At 42.6% G+C, this 25,795-nt stretch overlaps 1 protein-coding gene across 2 annotated transcripts in view; it reads left to right on the top strand.

Moving 5' to 3' along the window:
- The window catches only part of lctlb (lactase-like b), a 38,901-nt gene that overhangs the window by 2,406 nt on the left and 10,700 nt on the right, over positions 1–25,795 (top strand). The window contains exons 2-11 of one of the 2 annotated variants that reach the window (XM_071404457.1): positions 6,644–6,798; positions 7,202–7,362; positions 9,084–9,171; positions 9,369–9,478; positions 10,680–10,808; positions 12,773–12,868; positions 14,787–14,841; positions 14,946–15,107; positions 20,469–20,646; positions 23,441–23,540. In XM_071404457.1, coding sequence (XP_071260558.1) covers positions 6,672–6,798; positions 7,202–7,362; positions 9,084–9,171; positions 9,369–9,478; positions 10,680–10,808; positions 12,773–12,868; positions 14,787–14,841; positions 14,946–15,107; positions 20,469–20,646; positions 23,441–23,540 — 1,206 coding nt within the window. In that variant the 5' untranslated portion in view covers positions 6,644–6,671. Of the gene's footprint in view, positions 1–6,640; positions 6,799–7,201; positions 7,363–9,083; positions 9,172–9,368; positions 9,479–10,679; positions 10,809–12,772; positions 12,869–14,786; positions 14,842–14,945; positions 15,108–20,468; positions 20,647–23,440; positions 23,541–25,795 lie in introns of both variants that reach the window. The other variant, XM_071404456.1, reaches the window with a different exon arrangement.

The following is a 25,795-nucleotide window of genomic DNA, read 5'->3' as shown; positions in this document are numbered from 1 at the left end:
TACCATTATACATATTATATCCTTACACATATACCATTAGACATATTATACCATTAGACATATTATACCCTGAGACATATTATATCCTTACACATATACCATAGACATATTATATCCTTACACATATACCATAGACATATTATATCCTTACACATATACCATTAGACATATTATACCCTGAGACATATTATATCCTTACACATATACCATAGACATATTATATCCTCACACATATACCATAGACATATTATATCCTTACACATATAGCATAGACATATTATATCCTTACACATATACCATTAGACATATTATACCATTAGACATATTATATCCTTACACATATACCATTAGACATTATATCATTAGACATATTATACCCTGAGACATATTATACCATTAGACATTATATCATTAGACATATTATACCCTGAGACATATTATACCATTAGACATATTATACCATTAGACATATTATACCCTTAGACATATTATATCATTAGACATATTATACCCTTAGACATATTATACCATTAGACATATTATACCATTAGACATATTATACCCTTAGACATATTATACCATTAGACATATACCATTAGACATATTATACCATTAGACATATTATACCATTAGACATATTATACCCTTAGACATATTATACCATTAGACATATTATACCCTTACACATATTATACCCTTAGACATATTATACCATTAGACATATACCATTAGACATATTATACCATTAGACATATTATACCATTAGACATATTATACCCTTAGACATATTATACCATTAGACATACTATACCATTAGACATATTATACCATTAGACATATTATACCCTTAGACATATTATACCATTAGACATATTATACCATTAGACATATTATAACCATTAGACATATTATACCATTAGACATATACCATTAGACATATTATACCATTAGACATATTATACCCTTAGACATATTATACCATTAGACATACTATACCATTAGACATATTATACCATTAGACATACTATACCATTAGACATATTATACCCTTAGACATATTATACCATTAGACATACTATACCATTAGACATATTATACCATTAGACATATTATACCCTTAGACATATTATACCATTAGACATATTATACCATTAGACATATTATACCCTTAGACATATTATACCATTAGACATATTATACCCTTAGACATATTATACCATTAGACATATTATACCCTTAGACATATTATACCATTAGACATATTATACCATTAGACATATTATACCATTAGACATATTATAACCTTAGACATATTATACCATTAGACATATTATACCCATACACATATTATACCCTTAGACATATTATACCATTAGACATATACCATTAGACATATTATACCATTAGACATATTATACCATTAGACATATTATACCCTTAGACATATTATACCATTAGACATATTATACCATTAGACATATTATACCATTAGACATATACCATTAGACATATTATACCATTAGACATATTATACCCTTAGACATATTATACCATTAGACATACTATACCATTAGACATATTATACCATTAGACATACTATACAATTAGACATATTATACCCTTAGACATATTATACCATTAGACATACTATACCATTAGACATATTATACCATTAGACATATTATACCCTTAGACATATTATACCCTTAGACATATTATACCATTAGACATATTATACCATTAGACATATTATACCCTTAGACATATTATACCATTAGACATGTTATACCATTAGACATATTATACCCTTAGACATATTATACCCTTAGACATATTATACCATTAGACATATTATACCATTAGACATATTATACCATTAGACATATTATACCATCAGACATATACCATTAGACATATTATACCATTAGACATATTATACCCTTAGACATATTATACCATTAGACATACTATCCCATTAGACATACTATACCATTAGACATATTATACCCTTAGACATATTATACCCTTAGACATATTATACCCTTAGACATATTATACCATTAGACATATTATACCATTAGACATATACCATTAGACATATTATACCATTAGACATATTATACCATTAGACATATACCATTAGACATATTATACCCTTAGACATATTATACCCTTAGACATATTATACCATTAGACATATTATACCATAATACATATTATACCATTTGACATATTATACCATTAGACATATTATACCCTTAGACATATTATACCATTAGACATATTATACCATAATACATATTATACCATTTGACATATACCATTAGACATATTATATCACTAGACATACTATACCATTAGACATATTATATCATGAGACATATTATACCATTAGACATACTATACTCTTAGACATATTATACCATTTGACATATACCATTAGACATATTATATCACTAGACATACTATACCCTTAGACATATTATACTCTTAGACATATTATACCATTTGACATATTATACCATAATACATATTATACCCTTAGACATATTATATCACTAGACATACTATACCATTTGACATATTATACCATAATACATATTATACCCTTAGACATATTATATCACTAGACATACTATACCATTTGACATATTATACCATTAGACATATTATACCCTTAGACATATTACACCATTAGACATATTATACCATTAGACATATTAAACCCTGAGACATATTATACCCTTAGACATATTATACCATTAGACATATTATACCCTTTGACATATTAAACCCTTAGACATATTATACCCTTAGACATATTATACCCTTAGACATATTACACCATTAGACATATTATACCATTAGACATACTATACCATTAGACATATTATACCCTGAGACATATTATACCCTTAGACATATTATACCATTAGACATATTATACCCTTAGACATATTATACCATTAGACATATTATACCATTAGACATATTATACCCTTAGACATATTATACCATTAGACATATTATACCATTAGACATATTATACCCTTAGACATATTATACCATTAGACATATTATACCATTAGACATATTATACCCTTAGACATATTATACCATTAGACATATTATACCATTAGACATATTATACCATTAGACATATTATACCATTAGACATATTATACCCTTAGACATATTATACCATTAGACATATTATACCATTAGACATATTATACCATTAGACATATTATACCATTAGACATATTATACCCTTAGACATATTATACCATTAGACATATTATATCACTAGACATATTATACCCTGAGACATATTATACCATTAGACATATTATACCATTAGACATATTATACCATTAGACATATTATACCATTAGACATATTATACCCTTAGACATATTATACCCTTAGACATATTATACCATAAGAGATATTAAATCATTAGACATATTATACCATTAGACATAAACCATTAGATTAATTATACAGAACTACCCAGATTCTGCCTAGAGCTGGCTGTCCGACCAAACTGAGCAACCGGGCAAGAAGGACCTTGGTCAGGGAGGTGACCAACGACCCAATGACCACTCTGACAGAACTACAGAGTTCCCTTGGTTGAGATGGGAGAACCTGCCAGATGGACAACAGTTTCTACAGCACTTCACCAATCTGGGCTTCATGGGAGAATGGCCCTATGGAAGCCACTCCTGAGATAAAGGAACATGATAGCCCGCCTGTAGTTTGCAAAAAGGGACGTGAAAGTCAAATGATTCAGTGATCTGGATGAGACAAATTAAACTCTTTGGTCTGAATGCAAAGCGTTATATCTGTAGAAAACCAGGCACAGCTCATAACCTGTCTAACACCATCCCTACCGTGAAGCATGGCGGTGGCAGCATCATGCTATGGGGATGCTTTTCAGCAGCAGGGACTGGGAGACTGGTAAGGACAGAGGGGAACAATGAATGGAGACAAAAACAGGCAAATCCTTGATGAGAACCTGCTTCAGAGTGCAAACGACCTTAGTTGGGGCGAAGATTTACGTTCTAATAGGACCCCGAGAAACACTAGGATGACTTCAGAACAAGAATGTGAAAGTCCAGACTTGAATACAGATAAAGTGGCAAGAAAAAGTATGTGAACCCTTTGGAATTACCTGGATTTCTGCATAAATTTGTCATAAAATGTGATCTGATCTTCATCTAAGTCACAATAGACCAACACAAACTAATAACACACAAACAATTATAGTTTTTCATGTCTTTATTGAACACACCGTGTAAACATTCACAGTGCAGGGTGGGAAAAGTATGTGAACCCTTGGATTTAATAACTGATTTGACCCTCCTTTGGCAGCAATAACCTCAACCAAACGTTTACTGTAGTTGTGGATCAGACCTGCACAACGGTCAGGAGGAATTTTGGACCATTCCTCTTTACAAAACTGTTTCAGTTCAGCAGTTTTCTTGGGATGTCTGGTGTGAACTGCTCTCTGGAGGTCATCTCACAGCATCTCAAATCGGGTTGAGGTCAGGACTCTGACTGGGCCACTCCAGAAGGCACATTTTCTTCTGCTGTTGATTTACTTCTGTGTTTTGAGTCGTTGTCCTGTTGCATCACCCAACTTCTGTTGAGCTTTAATTGGCGGACAGATATCCTTACATTCTCCTGCAAAATGTCTTGATAAACTTGGTAATTCATTTTTCCGTTGATGATAGCAAGCTGTCCAGGCCCTGAAGCAGCAAAGCAGCCCCAAACCATGATGCTCCCTCCACCATACTTTACAGTTGGGATGAGGTTTTGATGTTGGTGTGCTGGGCCTTTTGTTCTCCACACAGTGTTGTGTGTTCCTTCCAATCAACTCAACTGTAGTTCCATCTGTCCACAGAATATTTTGCCAGTAGCGCTGTGCAACATCCAGGTGCACTTTTGCAAACTTCAGACGTGCAGCAATGTTTTTTTTGGACAGCAGTGGCTTCTTCCGTGGCGTCCTCCCATGAACACCATTCTTGTTTAGTGTTTTACGTATCGTAGACTCGTCAACAGAGATGTTAGCATGTTCCACAGATTTCTGTAAGTCTTTAACTGACACACTAGGATTCTTTTTAACCTCATTGAGCATTCTGCACTGTGCTGTTGCAGTCATCTTTGCAGGACGGCCACTCCTAGGGAGAGTAGCAACAGTGCTGAACTTTCTCCATTTATAGACAATTTGTCTTACCGTGGACCGATGAACATCAAGGCTTTTAGAGATACTTTTGTAACCCTTTCCAGCTTTATGCAAGTCAACAATTCTTAATCTTAGGTCTTCTGAGATCTCTTTTGTTCGAGGCATGGTTCACATCAGGCAATGCTTCTTGTGACTAGGAAACTCAAATTTTGTGAGTGTTTTTTATATTGCAGGGCAGCTCTAATCAACATCTCCAATCTTGTCTCATTGATTGGACTCCACATTAGCTGACTCCTGACTCCAATTAGCTTTTGGAGAAATCATTGGCCTAGGGGTTTAAATACTTCTTCAAACCTACACTGTGAATGTTTAAATGATGTATTCAATATAGACAATATTTTTTTTTTTTTGTGTGTGTTATTAGTTGAAGCAGACTGTGTTTGTCTATTGTTGTGACTTTATTACCAAAGGGTTAACATACTTTTTCTTGCCACTGTATTTCTGCATTTAATTTTCAATAAATTTGCAAACACTTCTAAAAAACATGCTTTCACTTTGTCATAATGAGGTATTGTGATGTCATAATGAGGTATTGTGATGTCATAATGGGGTATTGTGATGTCATAATGGGGTATTGTGTGTAGATTGGTGAGAAAAAAATAGTTAATAAATTTTGAATTCAGGCTGTAACAACAACAACATGTGGAATAAGTCGAGGGGTTTGAATACTTTCTGAAGGCTCTGTGAACTGTCAGAACGTTGGGAATTCACATGTACAATACTTTATATTAACAGAGTAGTGAGAGACACAGAGAGAGACAGAGACAGAGACAGAGACAGAGACAGAGACAGAGACAGAGAGAGACAGAGAGAGAGACAGAGACAGAGAGAGACAGAGACAGAGACACAGAGAGAGAGAGACAGAGACACAGAGAGAGAGAGAGAGACAGAGACAGAGACAGAGACAGAGACACAGAGAGAGAGAGACAGAGACACAGAGAGAGAGAGAGAGAGAGAGACAGAGACAGAGACAGAGACAGAGACAGAGACACAGAGAGAGACAGAGACAGAGACAGAGACAGAGACAGAGAGAGACAGAAACACAGAGAGAGAGAGACAGAGACACAGAGAGAGAGAGAGAGAGAGAGACAGAGACAGAGACAGAGACAGAGACACAGAGAGAGAGAGACAGAGACACAGAGAGAGAGAGAGAGAGAGAGAGACAGAGAGAGACAGAGACAGAGACAGAGACAAAGACAAAGACAGAGACAGAGAGAGACAGAGACAGAGACAGAGACAGAGACAAAGACAAAGACAGAGACAGAGAGAGACAGAGACAGAGACAGAGAGAGAGAGAGAGACAGAGAGAGAGAGAGCACTGGCGGACCAGACTAACATAACAGAGAGAGAGAGAGCTGCTGAATGTATCAGAGGGTGCCCTCTCTGTTTCAGCAGTGACTGGATCACCAGAGATAGGACTACCATGCTTCCCTGCTGTGCGGTCAGGGCGTGCCATGTGCTGGTGCTGGTGCTGTGTCTGTCTGCGGCTGAGGACTTCGACTGGACAAAGAACGACCGCGGCTCCTTCTATTATGGGACTTTTCCAGCTGGTACGGACTCAAACCCTGCAGAACACACACTAAACCCTGTACAATGCACATGCAACCTTGCATAACGTCAAATCTCGTATTACACACATCTAACCCTGAACACACACACATCCAACCCTGAACGCACATCCAACCCTGAACACACACATCTAACCCTGAACACACACATCTAACCCTGTAACAAGTGATGAGTACTTTCTTTTAAACCGTGTGGCTGGATCAGAACCGTTTGGATCAGATTGTTTGGATCATATAATTCTAAAAGACATTTCATTGATATCATGTCTCTCTGAACATAGCATTGTAAATGTATCCGTGAAATTATAAATGTCCATCCGAGAGGTGGTTTGTTCAATCTATCCGACCGACCGACCGACTGTGATCGTTCTACATCCGTGTGCAGGATTTTCGTGGGGTGCCGGCAGTTCAGCCTATCAAACAGAAGGAGCCTGGGACCAAGACGGTAAAGGACTGAGTATCTGGGACGTGTTCTCTCACAGGAAGGGAAAGATACTGCAGAATGACACCGGAGACTCTTCCTGCCAGGGATACTACAAAATCAAGGTGACTTCCTTTACTGAAGTAAAACAGCACCTCACAAGTCATATAAACACAAATTCAAATCAGTGATTGAACGTAACTCTGGTAACAGACCATTGTAAAATCCTAGAAATTCACCTTAAAAACATTTTATTTAACTCGTTTCCCGCAAATGTAACCCACTACCTAAACCCCTTTACTTGTCCACTACTTTGGAGGTAAGAGACCCCAGCTATAACATCTGCTCTGTTGTTATCCAGGAGGACATCTCCCTAATGAGACCCCAGCTATAACATCTGCTCTGTTGTTACCCAGGAGGACATCTCCCTAATGAGACCCCAGCTATAACATCTGCTCTGTTGTTACCCAGGAGGACATCTCCCTAATGAGACCCCAGCTATAACATCTGCTCTGTTGTTACCCAGGAGGACATCTCCCTAATGAGACCCCAGCTATAACATCTGCTCTGTTGTTACCCAGGAGGACATCTCCCTAATGAGACCCCAGCTATAACATCTGCTCTGTTGTTATCCAGGAGGACATCTCCCTAATGAGACCCCAGCTATAACATCTGCTCTGTTGTTACCCAGGAGGACATCTCCCTAATGAGACCCCAGCTATAACATCTGCTCTGTTGTTACCCAGGAGGACATCTCCCTAATGAGACCCCAGCTATAACATCTGCTCTGTTGTTACCCAGGAGGACATCTCCCTAATGAGACCCCAGCTATAACATCTGCTCTGTTGTTACCCAGGAGGACATCTCCCTAATGAGACCCCAGCTATAACATCTGCTCTGTTGTTATCCAGGAGGACATCTCCCTAATGAGACCCCAGCTATAACATCTGCTCTGTTGTTATCCAGGAGGACATCTCCCTAATGAGACCCCAGCTATAACATCTGCTCTGTTGTTACCCAGGAGGACATCTCCCTAATGAGACCGTAGCTATAACATCTGCTCTGTTGTTACCCAGGAGGACATCTCCCTAATGAGACCCCAGCTATAACATCTGCTCTGTTGTTACCCAGGAGGACATCTCCCTAATGAGACCCCAGCTATAACATCTGCTCTGTTGTTACCCAGGAGGACATCTCCCTAATGAGACCGTAGCTATAACATCTGCTCTGTTGTTACCCAGGAGGACATCTCCCTAATGAGACCGTAGCTATAACATCTGCTCTGTTGTTACCCAGGAGGACATCTCCCTAATGAGACCCCAGCTATAACATCTGCTCTGTTGTTACCCAGGAGGACATCTCCCTAATGAGACCCCAGCTATAACATCTGCTCTGTTGTTACCCAGGAGGACATCTCCCTAATGAGACCCCAGCTATAACATCTGCTCTGTTGTTACCCAGGAGGACATCTCCCTAATGAGACCCCAGCTATAACATCTGCTCTGTTGTTACCCAGGAGGACATCTCCCTAATGAGACCCCAGCTATAACATCTGCTCTGTTGTTACCCAGGAGGACATCTCCCTAATGAGACCCCAGCTATAACATCTGCTCTGTTGTTACCCAGGAGGACATCTCCCTAATGAGACCCCAGCTATAACATCTGCTCTGTTGTTACCCAGGAGGACATCTCCCTAATGAGACCCCAGCTATAACATCTGCTCTGTTGTTACCCAGGAGGACATCTCCCTAATGAGACCCCAGCTATAACATCTGCTCTGTTGTTACCCAGGAGGACATCTCCCTAATGAGACCCCAGCTATAACATCTGCTCTGTTGTTACCCAGGAGGACATCTCCCTAATGAAAGAGCTGAAGTTGGACCACTACCGTTTCTCCATCTCCTGGCCCCGCATCCTGCCTACTGGGATCAAGTGTGAGTTACCGACGTGTGATTACAAGTAGGGTACACACATCCAGTCAATTTGTAGGTGCAGGGTACAAAAAAAAAAAGTTAAGAAAGAAAGAAAAAAAAAAAGAAACACACACTGTCGATTGTTCCCAGTTTTACTGTGTAGTTGTATTGTGTAACGTTTTGGTCCAAACTGATTGGTTCTGGGATTTCTTTCACAGCTGACCATGTGAATGAGAAAGGGATAAAGTACTACGATGAGTTGATTGACAACCTGTTGGAGAACAAGATCACGCCCATCGTTACTCTGTACCACTGGGATCTACCTCAGGTGGGTCATAATAAAACAGACACGACATAGCCTGGTTCCTTGATCTATTTGTGTCGTCTAGCCAACTCCTGTGGGGTCATTTTCATGCAAAAGATACGATGTGTCTGTATGTTGTCATGGGAACATTCGGCATGACCTGCGGCCATAAAAGTTGTGGCAAGTAAAACGGATGTGAAATGGCTAGCTAGTTAGCGGGTACGCGCTAATAGCGTTTCAATCAGTTACGTCACTTGCTCTGAAACCTATAAGTAGTGTTGCCCCGCGGCTTTTGTGGAGCGATGGGTAACGATGCTTCGTGGGTGACTTGTTGACGTGTGCAGAAGGTCCCTGGTTCGCGCCCGAGGTCGGGGCGAGGGGACGTTACACAAGACTAACACAAATAGATCTGTGTGCATTATCATACAGTCACGGGTGAAAGTAAGCATGGTGGTGAATACGTCACACCGGTTAAACATTAACGAACTCAAAAGATGCCATGGAAAATGTAGGCTATTCCACTAATATTGAATCATTAGCCTGTCGCATGATAAATGAGTGAATGGACTTGAAAACGTACGGAATACACCCCAAACTTGACGTGTGGTTAAAAAGATAACTGTGACATTTTGCGAAGGGCGTCTAATGAGCGGCCGAGAACGAGACGTGCGCGCACAGCAGAGGACGCATCATGTCATTCTCTGATAAAGCCCACAGAGATCCTATTAAATTAGCCACTCTCTATGTCATTCTATGATAAAGCCCACAGAGATCCTATTAAATTAGCCGCTCTCTATGTCATTCTATGATAAAGCCCACAGAGATCCTATTAAATTAGCCGCTCTCTATGTCATTCTATGATAAAGCCCACAGAGATCCTATTAAATTAGCCACTCTCTATGTCATTCTATGATAAAGCCCACAGAGATCCTATTAAATTAGCCGCTCTCTATGTCATTCTATGATAAAGCCCACAGAGATCCTATTAAATTAGCCGCTCTCTATGTCATTCTATGATAAAGCCCACAGAGATCCTATTAAATTAGCCACTCTCTATGTCATTCTATGATAAAGCCCACAGAGATCCTATTAAATTAGCCACTCTCTATGTCATTCTATGATAAAGCCCACAGAGATCCTATTAAATTAGCCACTCTCTATGTCATTCTACAATAAGGCCCATTTCCCTTGACTGGTTCGTCTCTTCCTCCATGTGTTCCTGTAGGTCCTCCAGGAGAAGTACGGAGGGTGGCAGAACCTCAGCATGGTTAACTACTTTAATGAGTTTGCCAACCTGTGTTTTGAGAGATTCGGAAACAGAGTCAAATACTGGATCACCTTTAACAACCCATGGGTACATTAAGTCGTTAAAAATTTCTTCAAACCAAACGTATTGTTCTATTTTTGTATTTTTTTAAATGTGAAGTGTGTTGAGACCTTGTAAAATACACTAAATAAATTGTTATTTAATGGAACAGTTATGGGGTAAATGTCCATAGGGGTGGGGGGGTGGCAGGGTAAATGTCTATAGGGGGGGGGGGGGGGGGTCAGGGTAAATGTCTATAGGGGGGGTGGCAGGGTAAATGTCTATAGGGGGGGTGGCAGGGTAAATGTCTATAGGGGGGGGGGGGGGGGGGGTGGCAGGGTAAATGTCTATAGGGGGGGGGGTGGCAGGGTAAATGTCTATAGGGGGGGTGGCAGGGTAAATGTCTATGGGGGGGGGGCAGGGTAAATGTCTATAGGGGGGTGGCAGGGTAAATGTCTATAGGGGGGGTGGCAGGGTAAATGTCTATAGGGGGGTGGCAGGGTAAATGTCTATAGGGGGGCTGGCAGGGTAAATGTCTATAGGGGGGGTGGCAGGGTAAATGTCTATAGGGGGGGGTGGCAGGGTAAATGTCTATAAGGGGGGGCAGGGTAAATGTCTATAGGGGGGGTGGCAGGGTAAATGTCTATAGGGGGGGTGGCAGGGTAAATGTCTATAGGGGGGGTGGCAGGGTAAATGTCTATAGGGGGGGTGGCAGGGTAAATGTCTATAGGGGGGGTGGCAGGGTAAATGTCTATAGGGGGGGGCAGGGTAAATGTCTAACTGGAGTCTGTAGCTGGATGCTTCTCTGACTGACTGGCTGACTGACTGACTGACTGGCTGGCTGACTGGCTGGTGTGTGTGTTTGCAGTCGGTGGCGGTGGAGGGATATGAGACTGGTGTGTGTGTTTGCAGTCGGTGGCGGTGGAGGGATATGAGACTGGTGTGTGTGTTTGCAGTCGGTGGCGGCGGAGGGATATGAGACTGGTGTGTGTGTTTGCAGTCGGTGGCGGCGGAGGGATATGAGACTGATGTGTGTGTTTGCAGTCGGTGGCGGCGGAGGGATATGAGACTGGTGTGTGTGTTTGCAGTCGGTGGCGGCGGAGGGATATGAGACTGGTGTGTGTGTTTGCAGTCGGTGGCGGCGGAGGGATATGAGACTGGTGTGTGTGTTTGCAGTCGGTGGCGGCGGAGGGATATGAGACTGGTGTGTGTGTTTGCAGTCGGTGGCGGCGGAGGGATATGAGACTGGTGTGTGTGTTTGCAGTCGGTGGCGGCGGAGGGATATGAGACTGGTGTGTGTGTTTGCAGTCGGTGGCGGCGGAGGGATATGAGACTGGTGTGTGTGTTTGCAGTCGGTGGCGGCGGAGGGATATGAGACTGGTGTGTGTGTTTGCAGTCGGTGGCGGCGGAGGGATATGAGACTGGTGTGTGTGTTTGCAGTCGGTGGCGGCGGAGGGATATGAGACTGGTGTGTGTGTTTGCAGTCGGTGGCGGCGGAGGGATATGAGACTGGTGTGTGTGTTTGCAGTCGGTGGCGGCGGAGGGATATGAGACTGGTGTGTGTGTTTGCAGTCGGTGGCGGCGGAGGGATATGAGACTGGTGTGTGTGTTTGCAGTCGGTGGCGGCGGAGGGATATGAGACTGGTGTGTGTGTTTGCAGTCGGTGGCGGCGGAGGGATATGAGACTGGTGTGTGTGTTTGCAGTCGGTGGCGGCGGAGGGATATGAGACTGGTGTGTGTGTTTGCAGTCGGTGGCGGTGGAGGGATATGAGACTGGTGTGTGTGTTTGCAGTCGGTGGCGGTGGAGCGATATGAGACTGGTGTGAGTGTTTGCAGTGGGTGGCGGTGGAGGGATATGAGACTGGTGTGTGTGTTTGCAGTCGGTGGCGGTGGAGGGATATGAGACTGGTGTGTGTGTTTGCAGTGGGTGGCGGTGGAGGGATATGAGACTGGTGTGTGTGTTTGCAGTCAGTGGCGGTGGAGGGATATGAGACTGGTGTGTGTGTTTGCAGTCGGTGGCGGTGGAGGGATATGAGACTGGTGAACACGCTCCTGGACTGAAGCTGAGAGGAACAGGGGCCTACCGGGCCGCGCATCACATGATCAAGGTGAGAGGTCACTGTTTTATCTGGCCCCAGATCTGTTTGTGCTACAGTGGCTATAGAAGCTGGCTATACAGCACCTACAGACCTGGGACCAGCCTACAGTGGCCATAGAAGCTGACTATACAGCACCTACAGATCTGGGACCAGCCTACAGTGGCTATAGAAGCTGACTATACAGCACCTACAGACCTGGGACCAGCCTACAGTGGCTATAGAAGCTGACTATACAGCACCTACAGACCTGGGACCAGCCTACAGTGGCTATAGAAGCTGACTATACAGCACCTACAGACCTGGGACCAGCCTACAGTGGCTATAGAAGCTGACTATACAGCACCTACAGACCTGGGACCAGCCTACAGTGGCTATAGAAGCTGGCTATACAGCACCTACAGACCTGGGACCAGCCTACAGTGGCCATAGAAGCTGACTATACAGCACCTACAGACCTGGGACCAGCCTACAGTGGCTATAGAAGCTGACTATACAGCACCTACAGACCTGGGACCAGCCTACAGTGGCTATAGAAGCTGACTATACAACACCTACAGACCTGGGACCAGCCTACAGTGGCTATAGAAGCTGACTATACAGCACCTACAGACCTGGGACCAGTCTACAGTGACTATGGAAGCTGACTATACAGCATCTACAGACCTGGGACCAGTCTACAGTGACTATGGAAGCTGACTATACAGCACCTACAGACCTGGGACCAGCCTACAGTGACTATACAGCACCTACAGACCTGGGACCAGCCTACAGTGACTATACAGCACCTACAGACCTGGGACCAGCCTACAGTGGCTATACAGCACCTACAGACCTGGGACCAGTCTACAGTGGCTATAGAAGCTGACTATACAGCACCTACAGACCTGGGACCAGTCTACAGTGGCTATAGAAGCTGACTATACAGCACCTACAGATCTGGGACCAGTCTACAGTGACTATAGAAGCTGACTATACAGCACCTACAGATCTGGGACCAGCCTACAGTGGCTATAGAAGCTGACTATACAGCACCTACAGATCTGGGACCAGCCTACAGTGGCTATAGAAGCTGACTATACAGCACCTACAGACCTGGGACCAGCCTACAGTGGCTATAGAAGCTGACTATACAGCACCTACAGACCTGGGACCAGCTTACAGTGGCTATAGAAGCTGACTATACAGCACCTACAGACCTGGGACCAGCCTACAGTGGCTATAGAAGCTGACTATACAGCACCTACAGATCTGGGACCAGTCTACAGTGACTATAGAAGCTGACTATACAGCACCTACAGATCTGGGACCAGTCTACAGTGACTATAGAAGCTGACTATACAGCACCTACAGATCTGGGACCAGCCTACAGTGGCTATAGAAGCTGACTATACAGCACCTACAGATCTGGGACCAGCCTACAGTGGCTATAGAAGCTGACTATACAGCACCTACAGACCTGGGACCAGCCTACAGTGGCTATAGAAGCTGACTATACAGCACCTACAGATCTGGGACCAGCCTACAGTGGCTATAGAAGCTGACTATACAGCACCTACAGACCTGGGACCAGCCTACAGTGGCTATAGAAGCTGACTATACAGCACCTACAGACCTGGGACCAGCCTACAGTGGCTATAGAAGCTGACTATACAGCACCTACAGACCTGGGACCAGTCTACAGTGGCTATAGAAGCTGACTATACAGCACCTACAGATCTGGGACCAGTCTAACTTTATCGTGGTCAATCAACTCCACTGTGGACGTTTGATTCAAATAAATCAATATGTATTCATCCTGGTCCTGGGGACTCAAATTGTTGTTGTTTTTTGCTCTGTCACTACCCACCTGATTCCACTACTCAAAAGGTTTGATGATGAATTGAGATGTTATCGGTGATACCAGTGGTCTCTCTCCTTGTCTTGTCAGGCCCATGCTAAAGTCTGGCACACCTACGACACCAAGTGGAGAGGAAAACAGAAAGGTAAATCACAGCCTTCCTTTTAAAAAAACTTTTTTTTTTACCCACATTTCCCAAATTGTGCCAATAAAAGACGTTGATTGGTTGATTGATCCCATCTCCTGTAGGGCTGGTGGGCATCTCTCTGTCTGGAGATTGGGGTGAACCCGTGGACATCAGTAACCAGAAGGACATCGAGGCAGCAGAGAGATATGTCCAATTCTACATGGGCTGGTTCGCCACTCCCATCTTCCACGGGGACTACCCACAGGTCATGAAGGACTTTATTGGTGAGTTACATCAGATACATGACCTGAGAAATTAACTATTTCCATGGCTGATGTTCACAGACAGAATCATTGCAAGACAATAAACAAAAACAGAAAAAATGCTGTGTGAATAAAATATTACTTTAAGGGAAACTAGTCTAGGCTTGTTAAGAATGTAATGTAACTCCCATTACATTAGGTGGACGCTGTGGGATCCAGGCCTGAGTTAGACCCTAGAGTGTAGAGGGTACTGAGTTAGACCCTAGAGTGTAGAGGGTACTGAGTTAGACCCTAGAGTGTAGAGGGTACTGAGTTAGACCCTAGAGTGTAGAGCGTACTGAGTTAGACCCTAGAGTGTAGAGCGTACTGAGTTAGACCCTAGAGTGTAGAGGGGACTGAGTTAGACCCTAGAGTGTAGAGGGTACTGAGTTAGACCCTAGAGTGTAGAGGGTACTGAGTTAGACCCTAGAGTGTAGAGGGTACTGAGTTAGACCCTAGAGTGTAGAGGGTACTGAGTTAGACCCTAGAGTGTAGAGGTACTGAGTTAGACCCTAGAGTGTAGAGGGTACTGAATTAGACCCTAGAGTGTAGAGGGTACTGAGTTAGACCCTAGAGTGTAGAGGGTACTGAGTTAGACCCTAGAGTGTAGAGCGTACTGAGTTAGACCCTAGAGTGTAGAGGGTACTGAGTTAGACCCTAGAGTGTAGAGGGTACTGAGTTAGACCCTAGAGTGTAGAGGGTACTGAGTTAGACCCTAGAGTGTAGAGGGTACTGAGTTAGACCCTAGAGTGTAGAGGGTACTGAGTTAGACCCTAGAGTGTAGAGGGTACTGAGTTAGACCCTAGAGTGTAGAGCGTACTGAGTTAGACCCTAGAGTGTAGAGGGTACTGAGTTAGACCCTAGAGTGTAGAGCGTACTGAGTTAGACCCTAGAGTGTAGAGCGTACTGAGTTAGACCCTAGAGTGTAGAGGGGACTGAGTTAGACCCTAGAGTGTAGAGGGTACTGAGTTAGACCCTAGAGTGTAGAGGGTACTGAGTTAGACCCTAGAGTGTAGAGGGTACTGAGTTAGACCCTAGAGTGTAGAGCGTACTGAGTTAGACCCTAGAGTGTAGAGGGTACTGAGTTAGACCCTAGAGTGTAGAGGGTACTGAGTTAGACCCTAGAGTGTAGAGGGTACTGAGTTAGACCCTAGAGTGTAGAGGGTACTGAGTTAGACCCTAGAGTGTAGAGGTACTGAGTTAGACCCTAGAGTGTAGAGGGTACTGAGTTAGACCCTAGAGTGTAGAGCGTACTGAGTTAGACCCTAGAGTGTAGAGCGTACTGAGTTAGACCCTAGAGTGTAGAGGGTACTGAGTTAGACCCTAGAGTGTAGAGGTACTGAGTTAGACCCTAGAGTGTAGAGGGTACTGAGTTAGACCCTAGAGTGTAGAGGTACTGAGTTAGACCCTAGAGTGTAGAGCGTACTGAGTTAGACCCTAGAGTGTAGAGCGTACTGAGTTAGACCCTAGAGTGTAGAGGGGACTGAGTTAGACCCTAGAGTGTAGAGGGTACTGAGTTAGACCCTAGAGTGTAGAGCGTACTGAGTTAGACCCTAGAGTGTAGAGGGTACTGAGTTAGACCCTAGAGTGTAGAGCGTACTGAGTTAGACCCTAGAGTGTAGAGCGTACTGAGTTAGACCCTAGAGTGTAGAGGGGACTGAGTTAGACCCTAGAGTGTAGAGGGTACTGAGTTAGACCCTAGAGTGTAGAGGGTACTGAGTTAGACCCTAGAGTGTAGAGCGTACTGAGTTAGACCCTAGAGTGTAGAGGGGACTGAGTTAGACCCTAGAGTGTAGAGGGTACTGAGTTAGACCCTAGAGTGTAGAGGTACTGAGTTAGACCCTAGAGTGTAGAGGGTACTGAGTTAGACCCTAGAGTGTAGAGGGGACTGAGTTAGACCCTAGAGTGTAGAGGGTACTGAGTTAGACCCTAGAGTGTAGAGGGTACTGAGTTAGACCCTAGAGTGTAGAGGGTACTGAGTTAGACCCTAGAGTGTAGAGGGTACTGAGTTAGACCCTAGAGTGTAGAGGGTACTGAGTTAGACCCTAGAGTGTAGAGGGTACTGAGTTAGACCCTAGAGTGTAGAGGGTACTGAGTTAGACCCTAGAGTGTAGAGCGTACTGAGTTAGACCCTAGAGTGTAGAGCGTACTGAGTTAGACCCTAGAGTGTAGAGGGGACTGAGTTAGACCCTAGAGTGTAGAGGGTACTGAGTTAGACCCTAGAGTGTAGAGCGTACTGAGTTAGACCCTAGAGTGTAGAGGGTACTGAGTTAGACCCTAGAGTGTAGAGCGTACTGAGTTAGACCCTAGAGTGTAGAGCGTACTGAGTTAGACCCTAGAGTGTAGAGGGGACTGAGTTAGACCCTAGAGTGTAGAGGGTACTGAGTTAGACCCTAGAGTGTAGAGCGTACTGAGTTAGACCCTAGAGTGTAGAGGGGACTGAGTTAGACCCTAGAGTGTAGAGGGTACTGAGTTAGACCCTAGAGTGTAGAGGGTACTGAGTTAGACCCTAGAGTGTAGAGGTACTGAGTTAGACCCTAGAGTGTAGAGGGTACTGAGTTAGACCCTAGAGTGTAGAGGGGACTGAGTTAGACCCTAGAGTGTAGAGGGTACTGAGTTAGACCCTAGAGTGTAGAGGGTACTGAGTTAGACCCTAGAGTGTAGAGGGTACTGAGTTAGACCCTAGAGTGTAGAGGTACTGAGTTAGACCCTAGAGTGTAGAGGGTACTGAGTTAGACCCTAGAGTGTAGAGGGTACTGAGTGACCCTAGAGTGTAGAGGGTACTGAGTTAGACCCTAGAGTGTAGAGGGTACTGAGTTAGACCCTAGAGTGTAGAGGGTACTGAGTTAGACCCTAGAGTGTAGAGGGTACTGAGTTAGACCCTAGAGTGTAGAGCGTACTGAGTTAGACCCTAGAGTGTAGAGGGTACTGAGTTAGACCCTAGAGTGTAGAGGGTACTGAGTTAGACCCTAGAGTGTAGAGGGTACTGAGTTAGACCCTAGAGTGTAGAGGGTACTGAGTTAGACCCTAGAGTGTAGAGGGTACTGAGTTAGACCCTAGAGTGTAGAGGGTACTGAGTTAGACCCTAGAGTGTAGAGCGTACTGAGTTAGACCCTAGAGTGTAGAGCGTACTGAGTTAGACCCTAGAGTGTAGAGGGTACTGAGTTAGACCCTAGAGTGTAGAGGGTACTGAGTTAGACCCTAGAGTGTAGAGGGTACTGAGTTAGACCCTAGAGTGTAGAGGTACTGAGTTAGACCCTAGAGTGTAGAGCGGTACTGAGTTAGACCCTAGAGTGTAGAGCGTACTGAGTTAGACCCTAGAGTGTAGAGGGGTACTGAGTTAGACCCTAGAGTGTAGAGGGTACTGAGTTAGACCCTAGAGTGTAGAGCGTACTGAGTTAGACCCTAGAGTGTAGAGGGTACTGAGTTAGACCCTAGAGTGTAGAGGTACTGAGTTAGACCCTAGAGTGTAGAGGGTACTGAGTTAGACCCTAGAGTGTAGAGGGTACTGAGTTAGACCCTAGAGTGTAGAGCGTACTGAGTTAGACCCTAGAGTGTAGAGGGTGACTGAGTTAGACCCTAGAGTGTAGAGGGTACTGAGTTAGACCCTAGAGTGTAGAGGGTACTGAGTTAGACCCTAGAGTGTAGAGGTACTGAGTTAGACCCTAGAGTGTAGAGGGTACTGAGTTAGACCCTAGAGTGTAGAGCGTACTGAGTTAGACCCTAGAGTGTAGAGCGTACTGAGTTAGACCCTAGAGTGTAGAGGGTACTGAGTTAGACCCTAGAGTGTAGAGCGTACTGAGTTAGACCCTAGAGTGTAGAGGTACTGAGTTAGACCCTAGAGTGTAGAGCGTACTGAGTTAGACCCTAGAGTGTAGAGCGTACTGAGTTAGACCCTAGAGTGTAGAGGGGACTGAGTTAGACCCTAGAGTGTAGAGGGTACTGAGTTAGACCCTAGAGTGTAGAGCGTACTGAGTTAGACCCTAGAGTGTAGAGGGGACTGAGTTAGACCCTAGAGTGTAGAGGGTACTGAGTTAGACCCTAGAGTGTAGAGGGTACTGAGTTAGACCCTAGAGTGTAGAGGTACTGAGTTAGACCCTAGAGTGTAGAGGGTACTGAGTTAGACCCTAGAGTGTAGAGGGGACTGAGTTAGACCCTAGAGTGTAGAGGGTACTGAGTTAGACCCTAGAGTGTAGAGGGTACTGAGTTAGACCCTAGAGTGTAGAGGGTACTGAGTTAGACCCTAGAGTGTAGAGGGTACTGAGTTAGACCCTAGAGTGTAGAGGTACTGAGTTAGACCCTAGAGTGTAGAGGGTACTGAGTTAGACCCTAGAGTGTAGAGGGTACTGAGTGACCCTAGAGTGTAGAGGGTACTGAGTTAGACCCTAGAGTGTAGAGGGTACTGAGTTAGACCCTAGAGTGTAGAGGGTACTGAGTTAGACCCTAGAGTGTAGAGGGTACTGAGTTAGACCCTAGAGTGTAGAGCGTACTGAGTTAGACCCTAGAGTGTAGAGGGTACTGAGTTAGACCCTAGAGTGTAGAGGGTACTGAGTTAGACCCTAGAGTGTAGAGGGTACTGAGTTAGACCCTAGAGTGTAGAGGGTACTGAGTTAGACCCTAGAGTGTAGAGCGTACTGAGTTAGACCCTAGAGTGTAGAGGGTACTGAGTTAGACCCTAGAGTGTAGAGGGTACTGAGTTAGACCCTAGAGTGTAGAGGGTACTGAGTTAGACCCTAGAGTGTAGAGGGTACTGAGTTAGACCCTAGAGTGTAGAGGTACTGAGTTAGACCCTAGAGTGTAGAGGGTACTGAGTTAGACCCTAGAGTGTAGAGCGTACTGAGTTAGACCCTAGAGTGTAGAGCGTACTGAGTTAGACCCTAGAGTGTAGAGGGTACTGAGTTAGACCCTAGAGTGTAGAGGGTACTGAGTTAGACCCTAGAGTGTAGAGGGGACTGAGTTAGACCCTAGAGTGTAGAGGTACTGAGTTAGACCCTAGAGGGTAGAGGTAATGAGTGACCCTGGGTCTCCCTCTCTGTCTCTGCCCAGCAGGGCCTGGGTACATCCCACCTCCCCAACCCAGGGTTAGGACTAAGGTCTAACAGTGACCAGTAGTCTAACTGTGTGACTTGCCTAGTTAAATAAAGGTTAAATAAAAAATGTACAAAATAAAAATTGTTCTCTCTGTCTCTCTCTCTCTCTCTCTCTCTCTCTCTCTCTCTCTCTCTCTCTCTCTCTCTCTCTCTGTCTCTCTCTCTCTCTCTCTCTCTCTCTCTCTCTCTCTCTCTCTCTCTCTCTCTCTCTCTCTCTCTCTCTCTCTCTCTCTCTCTCTCTGTCTCTCTCCAGGTCGTAAGAGTGCCCAGCAGGGTCTGGGTACGTCCCGTCTCCCCACCTTCTCTTCCCAGGAGAAGAGTTACGTTAAGGGTACCTGTGACTTCCTGGGTATCGGTCACTTCACCACGCGTTACATTACCCAGAAGAACTACCAGTCGGGACGCGGCAGCAGCAGCTACTTCACTGACAGGTAGACTACTAGCACTTAAAGATACTGGATATTGACAGAAATGAGGAAAAGTACTGTATTGTCATACTTGAGTAAAATTATAAATGGAAAATGACTCAAGTGAAAGACACAAAGTCTACTTGAGTATAAAACCAAAAATATCTGGGTTTTAATCGTAGGCTACTTTAGTAGAGAGCGAGTGACATCAGCGACACTAAAAGGTAGCCTACATTTGAACATTTTGGTCGGTTAGCAGAGAGTCTAATACAGAGCGGTCGGTTAGCAGAGAGTCTAATACAGAGCGGTCGGTTAGCAGAGAGTCTAATACAGAGCGGTCGGTTAGCAGGGAGTCTAATACAGAGCGGTTGGTTAGCAGAGAGTCTAATACAGAGCGGTCGGTTAGCAGAGAGTCTAATACAGAGCGGTTGGTTAGCAGAGAGTCTAATACAGAGCGGTCGGTTAGCAGAGAGTCTAATACAGAGCGGTTGGTTAGCAGAGAGTCTAATACAGAGCGGTTGGTTAGCAGAGAGTCTAATACAGAGCGGTTGGTTAGCAGAGAGTAATACAGAGCGGTCGGTTAGCAGAGAGTCTAATACAGAGCGGTCGGTTAGCAGAGAGTCTAATACAGAGCGGTCGGTTAGCAGAGAGTCTAATACAGAGCGGTCGGTTAGCAGAGAGTCTAATACAGAGCGGTCGGTTAGCAGAGAGTCTAATACAGAGCGGTCGGTTAGCAGAGAGTCTAATACAGAGCGGTCGGTTAGCAGAGAGTCTAATACAGAGCGGTCGGTCACATCCGGTCTGCATCACATCCGACTGTGATTGGGAGTCCCATAGGGCGGCGCACAATTGGCCCAGCGTCGTCCGGGTTTTGCCGGGGTAGGCCGTCATCGTAAATAATAATTTGTTCTGAACTGACATGCCTAGTTTAATAAATGTTTTTTTTTTAATACGAGCTGTTGTCGAAGACAAATTCCAATGTATGGACTTGTACCTATGACTTGTACTTAGAAATTAGCAGGAGTGGCATGAAGGCACAAACAGACTTGTGCTCAGGCTACTTACAAATGGCAACTGAATTAATGTTGAACATAAATTAGTTAAATTGAAAAGTTAAAAGGCGCAATTGCTCGCTCACAATTAAAAATGCATTGTTTTATTTAAGCAAGGTTAAACTAATTGAAATGACAGTAAATTTAAACCTGATGGCACATATTATCTTCAACTTGAACTGCCGTGTTTACACATCATCCGGGAAGTGTTCTGATCCCTCACCCGTCTACACACAATACCCCATTATGACATCACAATACCCCATAATGACATCACAATACCCCGTTATAACATCACAATACCCCGTTATGACATCACAATACCCCGTTATGACATCACAATACCCCGTTATGACATCACAATACCCAATAATGACAAAGTGAAAACATGTTTTTAGACATTTTTTTTTCATATGTATTGAAAATGTAATACAGAAATATATAATTTACAGAAAGTATTCCCACCCCTGTGTCAATACTTTGTAGAATCACCTTTGGCAGTGATTACAGCTGTGAGTCTTTCTGGGTAAGTCTCTAAGAGTGATTACAGCTGTGAGTCTTTCTGAGGTCTCTAAGAGCTTTGTACACCTGGAATGTGCAGGATATGCCCATTATTCTTTTCCAAATTCTTCAAGCTCTGTCAAATTGGTTGTTGATCATTGCTAGACAGCCATTTCCAAGTCTTACCATAGATTTCCTATCCGATTTAAGTCAAAACTGTAACTCGCCCAATATAAATCTACCAATAGGTGCCCTTCTTTGCGAGGCATTGGAAAACCTCCTTGGTCTTTGTGGTTGAATCGGTTTGAAATTCACTTCTCGACTGAGAGACCTTACAGATAATTGTATGTGTGGGGAACACATACAATTTTGCACACTGAGTGAGTCGATGCAACTTATTATGTGACTTGTTAAGCAAATGTTTACTCCTGAACTTATTTAGGCTCCTTGATATAACAAAGGGGTTGAGTGAGGTAAGGTGGAGGTAAGTTGACCGAGAAAACATTCTCATTTACAGCAATGGCCTGGGGAATAGTTACAGGGGAGAGGAGGGAGGATGAATGAGCCAATTGTAGCTGTACTTGACAGCATATATTATTATTCATTATTATTATTAGCATCATTATTATGAATATTATTATTATCATTAATATAAGTATTAGTATCATTAATATTATTATTATTAATACTACCATTACTTTTATTATTACTATTATTATCATCATCATCATCATGAATATTATTATTATTATTAATATAATTAATATAATTAGTATCATTAATATTATTATTATTATCATCATCATTATGAATATTATTATTAATATAATTAGTATCATTAATATTATTATTATCATCATCATGAATATTATTATTATTATAAGTATTAGTATCATTAATATTATTATTATTAATACTACCATTACTTTTATTATTACTATTATTATCATCATCATGAATATTATTATTATTATTAATATAATTAGTATCATTAATATAATCATTATTATCATCATCATTATGAATATTATTATTAATATAATTAGTATCATTAATATTATTATTATTATCGTTAATACTATCATTACTATTATTACTATTATTAGTATCATTATTGATATTATTATCATCATTAATATTATTATCAGTATTATTATTATCATTAATATTATCATCATTAATATTATTATCAGTATTATTATTATCATTATTATTAATATTATTATTAATATTATTATCATTGTTATTCTTATTGTCTTGAACAGAGACCTAGCTGAACTGGTGGACCCCCGCTGGCCTGATCCTGGATCAGAGTGGCTCTACTCTGTCCCCTGGGGGTTCAGACGCCTGCTCAACTTCGTCAAGGTAAAGAACTGGCGTGTTAGCCATCGTTAAAGTGTATTGTTTTACGCTTCAAAACTAAGGGTTTTGATACTGTAGCAAAAAGGGTCTCTCTTAACAACAGGCCTTTAAATCTCCTAGCCTCACCACCACATCATCAGTACAACAACTGATCCTGCAGTAAAACAACTGATCCTGCAGTAAAACAACTGTTCCTGCAGTAAAACAACTGATTCTGCAGTAAAACAACTGATTCTGCAGTAAAACAACTGATCCTGTAGTAAAACAACTGATCCTGTAGTAAAACAACTGATCCTGCAGTAAAACAACTGATTCTGCAGTAAAACAACTGATTCTGCAGTAAAACAACTGATTCTGCAGTAAAACAACTGATCCTGCAGTAAAACAACTGATCCTGCAGTAAAACAACTGATTCTGCAGTAAAACAACTGATTCTGCAGTAAAACAACTGATTCTGCAGTAAAACAACTGATCCTGCAGTAAAACAACTGATCCTACAGTAAAACAACTGATCCTGCAGTAAAACAACTGATCCTGCAGTAAAACAACTGATCCTGCAGTAAAACTCAATTTACTTGTTGTAATATAAGTAATAATTGTAGTACAGTAGTAGTACTTATTTTAGTAGCAGTAGAATAGTAATGTAGTGGGCAGTAATATTTGACATGTGTATGTATACAGTGTATTTGATATTATACACTGAACAAAAATATAAACGTAAAGTGTGGGTCCCATGTTTCGTGAACGGAAATAAAATATCGCAGAAATGTTTCATACGCACAAAAGAAATCTAAAGTTCTGTGCACAAACTTGTTTTCATCCCTGTTAGTGAGCATTTCCTCTTTGCCAAGATAATCCATCCACCTGACAGGTGTGGCATATCAATAAGCTGATTAAAACAGCATGATCATTACATAGGTGCACCTTGTCCCGGGGACAATAAAATGCCACTAAAATGTGCAGTTTTATCACACAACACAATGTTTTGAGGGAGCGTGCAATTGGCAAACTGACTGCAGGAATGTCCACCGGAGTTGATGCCAGATAATGTAATGTTCATATCCCTACCATAAGCTGCCTCCAACGTCGTTTTAGAACATTTGGCAGTACTTCCAGCCGGCCTTATAACCGCAGACCACGAGTAAACATGCCTCGGACCTCTTCACCTGCCGGATCGTTTGGGGGGGATTTGCGTTTGTATATTTGTTCAGTATAAATACCTCACATTCGACTCGTAATAAGACGAAGCAATTAGCCTATTAAAATGTTTATCTGACTCCATAAAGATAATTAGCAATATGCAAGAGACTACAGTTGAACCAGGTGCCATCAAGTATTATGTGTTCAGCTGACTAAGATCAAGGAATAGTCATGGGAAGAGAATATCAAAACAAGTATTATTTAATAACTTTGTCAAATGAATGGGTTCACGTACAAGGCATAAAGCTTAAGTTACAATGCAATACTGACATTAACAAAGCATTATTCTAGGCATATAAATTCTAAGGTTAACTTACACGGAAAAGCAGAAATATACTCTTACTAGACATTTACATTACATTTAAGTCATTTAGCAGACGCTCTTATCCAGAGCGACTTACAAGTTAGACCAGAGGCTCAGAAGCGCTAGGAAATGAGAAGTGATCATACAACCTTCCTCCGTGGACTGGACACAGGATAAGAGAGAGAGAGAGAACAAAAGGCATTTCATTACATTTAGAACATCTGAAGGTGTAAAACGTTCAACCCGACAACAACCACCGTTGACCAGTCAAACCATAATATAGTTTACAGTGTAACCTGACCACCAAGGCCCAATCTCCACCGGGTGTCCCAGCATTTAAATGTATGTGTGTGTGTGTGTGTGTGTGGGGGGTGGTGAGACCAGTGTAAATAAGACACAATCCCTGAGAGAACCAGAAAATATTTTTACATATAGTAATTCAGAGGAGTTCACCCTGTACAGATACAAGTTACCACAGATATCATACATCCATATAGACAGCATCAGAGTTATCCTCAGTAACCACAGATATCATACATCCATACAGACAGCATCAGAGTTATCCTCAGATATCATACATCCATACAGACAGCATCAGAGTTATCCTCAGATATCATACATCCATACAGACAGCATCAGAGTTATCCTCAGATATCATACATCCATACAGACAGCATCAGAGTTATCCTCAGATATCATACATCCATACAGACAGCATCAGAGTTATCCTCAGATATCATACATCCATACAGAC

This window comes from Salvelinus alpinus, chromosome 6 (genome assembly GCF_045679555.1).
Source record: "Salvelinus alpinus chromosome 6, SLU_Salpinus.1, whole genome shotgun sequence".
Lineage (NCBI taxonomy): Eukaryota > Metazoa > Chordata > Actinopteri > Salmoniformes > Salmonidae > Salvelinus > Salvelinus alpinus.
The sequence above is the reverse complement of the archived record's forward strand: the minus strand, read 5'-3'. Positions and strand labels throughout refer to the sequence as shown.